The 4,258-nt window shown below is 34.5% G+C and overlaps 1 protein-coding gene across 2 annotated transcripts; it reads right to left on the reverse strand.

Moving 5' to 3' along the window:
• Positions 1–322: 322 nt before the first annotated feature.
• Positions 323–2,714, reverse strand: LOC123218532 (protein kinase PINOID-like). Of its 2 annotated transcripts, XM_044640008.1 has the most exons (3): positions 2,592–2,714; positions 1,754–2,321; positions 323–1,279 (listed from the first exon to the last, which is right to left on the reverse strand). In XM_044640008.1, exons 2-3 carry the CDS (start codon positions 2,308–2,310, stop codon positions 493–495), a joined length of 1,344 nt encoding a protein of 447 aa, XP_044495943.1. In that variant the 5' UTR covers positions 2,311–2,321; positions 2,592–2,714; the 3' UTR covers positions 323–492. The 2 variants fall into 2 exon arrangements, with proteins under 2 accessions (XP_044495943.1, XP_044495942.1); XM_044640007.1 differs by having other exon boundaries at positions 1,754–2,714.
• Between the last annotated feature and the right edge of the window lie 1,544 nt (positions 2,715–4,258).

Below are 4,258 nucleotides of genomic sequence, written 5' to 3' on the forward strand. Positions count from 1 at the left end.
TTACATATACATCAAATGATTAACATTAAATAATCAATTTCATTATATTCTCTTCCGTCTTAATAAATCATCATTATTTTTCTTGATTATTACTTTTCTTCTTTTTAATCTAATCTCACCCAACAAAAGTATACTTGTCGGGGAATGTTCCATTTTAAATAAATACGTTATTAATTTTTTTTTAAATTTATTTTTTAAAAGCTGAATAAAAATATAACTCAGTCATTATCACTAATCCATCACTATATATACACACGTGATTTGTAAACAAATAATAATAATAATAAATAATAATAATAATAATAATTTTTGGCACATGATATTTATCTCTAACTAAAATTTTAAATTTCATTGTTTAATGACAATATTTACGTAATTGGTTATATAATTCTCAAAAGCATCCAAGTTAAAAAAAAAAAAAAAACATGTACACATTCATCACCAGCCAGCCAGTTACAAAATCTGGCAAAGGTTGATTCTTCTTTGTCCAACTCAAAAGTAATCGAAATCCGTTGCTTGTATTTTAATCTTTTCCTCGGGAAACGGCGTCGTTTTCCGTCTTCTAAGACCCGGAATATCAGGTGGCGTTAGCGACCGTACAAGAGCAAAGTTAAGGCCTTTGAAAAACGGGTGCGTTTTGACGTCGGCAGCTCCACGTTTCGATCCCAGTCGATGATTAGGGTGCTTGTTCAACAATCCGGAAATCAAGTCCCGCGCGTGCAGCTCAAATGTCGAAGAAGGCACGTGGGTTGGGAACGTTAATGGTTTCTTCACTATGTTGCGCAGTGTAGTTTCATTTGATGGAGCAGCAAATGGTGTACGGCCATAAATCATCTCGTAGATAAAAATGCCGAACGCCCACCAGTCAACAGCGTTACCATGGGACCCACCAGAAGCAACCTCAGGTGAAACATATTCGTGGGTTCCGACGAAAGAGCATGACCGGGCGGTGACCGGTTCGGCAACGAAGAGCCGATTAGGGTTTAATGTTGGGATCTTTCTAGACCGTAATAGCCGGTTAAAAAAACAGGAGAAGCGCTTAAGGGTATTACTGAAGTGTTGACGTGCGTAGGTTTGAGATTGTGGAGAAGCCGGATCAGGACAATAGGATGGAAATTCAACGGCTGGAATGGCATCTGAGCATAAAGAGAGATCAAAATCTGAGAGCATGATATGACCGTCCGATCTAACTAAAACATTTTCAGGTTTCAGGTCTCTGTAGATTATTCCGAGCATGTGAAGGTACTCAAGAGCCACCAAAACTTCCGCAGCATAAAACCTGAAAATAAAATTTTAATTTAATTAATATTAATTTTCTTATCAATGAAATCTCATCTCAGGGAAAATCTTTTGATTTCTTCCATGAGGCAGATTCTATCGAATAAGCAAACTAAAACAGGAAGGCTGTATTGACCTAATAATGGAAATTTGCGGCGAAGTAAGTTGATTACGAGAGAGAAATCTGAAAACTGGGAACGACCCAATTAATGAATGAAATGATGTATAATATTATTTTCATTGAAGAAGACGACATTGCAGTGCCAAAGCAGACAAGATAAGAACAATTCATACTGATACAGTGCTTTGTTACACAAGAAAACAAAACACGCAGAATCAAGAAATTTCCAGAGAGTTTTAAAAATAAGAGTAAATACAAAAGAAAATTAAACTTGAAAAAGTTTCAGCTTTATTTATTTCTGATAGGAAGAAGATAAATTTCCACAGCGATTAACTTAACAAAATAATGAAGTACCTTGCAGAAGTCAAAGAGAATCTTTTGAGAGGTTGTTTATGTCTAAGAGAATGCAAGTCGCCACCGGAACAAAACTCCATGACAATACAAGAGAAATGAGAGGCTTCAAATTCAGCGTAAAGACTAGGCAAAAATGGATGGTCTAACATTTTCAAGATCTTCTTCTCCATTTCAGCTCTCTCAACTTTTTTCTTCATAGCCAATGCCCCTTTATTCACCACCTTCATCGCATACAAACACTGCTCATCATCTCCACTGTCAATAATCTCAGAGTGGTTGAGTCGGCAGAGATAGACTGTTCCGATATCTCCTGTTCCGATGCGGCGGAGCAGAGCGAAATCTCGGAAAGTGAGGCCGGCTTTTCGGGCAGAAGTCGCTGAACGGATTGCTGAGTAGGCGAAGTCAGAAGAACGGTGAGGCTTGAGAGTTATGTTATCTGGGGAAGATTTAGAAGTTGGGAGTTCGAAGGAGAGACGACTAAAACTGCTACAACTTTCACTGCTCATCGAGCTTGAATTTGTTGTTGTTGTATCAAGCTCTGATGAGTCTGTTACCATTTTACTTCTCTCTTTAAAAGAGAGAGATCAAAGGTCAAAAAGTGAAGAAAAACAACAACAGCAACACGAATAAGATTGAGAAAAGGAATTTAAGTTGAACTTTGTTCTAGAACGTAGGGTCTAATGGAAATGAAAATGGGTAAACGCATAAAAGAGTTTGAAGTCAAAAAGATGTGCAAATGAAAACAAAAGTGAAGGTTAAGACTTGAGAGTCGGCATTACAAGAGATAGAAGAGAGAAAGGATGGTTTGAATGTACATTTTGAAAGAAGCAGTGTGTACCTGAAAATTAGGGTTTTCCTGATTAAAAACCAGTCCGTACGCTAAGCCAGTAATGGAGAGAGAGCGCATGTTTTGTTTTCTCAATATATCTCTGGTTTCTTTTTCTGAGAGAAAGAAAGACGATACACTGTAAATGAGATGGTAGTTGAGGGTATTTATGCTTCGTTTCGTTCTAACAAGATAATAAAACAAGGTTAAAATAGTCTTTTCACTTCAAGTCGAATTTTACGGGAGAAATGGGTTCATTTTTTTTTTTATTAATTAAATCATTATTACAGTATCTTTCCAATCAGATATTTAATTATATATCCAAATTCGTGCAGGTTTCTCCCTGCTCATATAAGACATTGATACTGGGGTTAGAATGGGAATAAGACGTAGGATTCGGATGGGGTAAAGAAAATATTAAATTAAATAAGGGTAAAAGTGTCATTTGAGAAAATTGGATTAAAACAATGTAGACGTTGGGTATAGCGTGGGCATATCGATAAATTGTTCCTGGACTGGATAGATTAAGTTGAGTAGCTTTTATGATGACGTAAGTTGGTGGCACGTGCGGGGAGATGTCATCACGTGTCTGAGATGCAATCTTTTGAAAAAAAATGCATTGGAACACTACACACCAGGCGCGTGTGGTTTTACTGTTGTCTACAGGATTTGATGGAGCATTTTTCTGTCTGTAAAATTGTCTATAATTCCCGTGATCTTGTGAATTGTGATGTTAAAGTAAAATAGCTTTTCACTTAATTATTATTATTATTATTATTACATGTTTAGAACTTAGGAGCCTTTAAATCCCAGAAGGGTTACTTGGGATTATGAGTTGAATTTGATTGGATTCAAATTCAAATTCAAATTTAAATTTAAATTTAAATTTTTTTTAATCAATTTTAAATTTCAACCCATTATTTTAGAATTTGAGAATAGTGGGAAGTCCAGTTACAGATCGGAAAATTCAACCATAAACTTATGAATAATATAAATAGCATGATTGCAATACAGACAACCCATTTTAATTTATTAGGACACTATAATTTTGTTGAAGAATCAAACATCTATTTATGGCAAATTTTGACATAAATTTTTAATTATGATCTCAATTTTACTTTTTTTTTTTATACCTGATAACCTATCCGTATTTGTTAGATAAATAAACTCAGGATATAATGATTAAACTCGTAATTATTATACTAGATAAGTCAAAATTTTATAAGTATGATAGAGACTCAAATTTAAATCTTCATTTTAAAAATTCTGATACTTTATTAATTTTACTAATATTTAGTGTCCAATTTTACCCTTGTTAGATTAGATTAAATACACTGAATGCAAAAATTGTTAAAAAATAATGCTTTTATTATTTTAATAATTTAAAGATGTGTTTAGTGTAATAGAAGAGTAATGTTGGTAATTTTGTATTTAATAGTGAAAGCAACATTAGAAAGAAAAGTAGACAGAAACTAAAATTCCACATGGAACAGAGAAAGCATGACATGTCAGCAAGGCTGGAAACAGCGAGTGGGTTGCAACTCATGGGAACATGTGTCCCTCGTGTGTCCCTCGTAATTTTGGATTTTTTTCATTTTCAACCTTTGTAACTAATAAATTTAAGGGTTAAGGGCCCCTGATAGCTTTGAATGAAGTTGGTGTTGCAAAAAAGTGCAGCA

The sequence above is a fragment of the Mangifera indica genome, chromosome 6, assembly GCF_011075055.1.
Source record: "Mangifera indica cultivar Alphonso chromosome 6, CATAS_Mindica_2.1, whole genome shotgun sequence".
Lineage (NCBI taxonomy): Eukaryota > Viridiplantae > Streptophyta > Magnoliopsida > Sapindales > Anacardiaceae > Mangifera > Mangifera indica.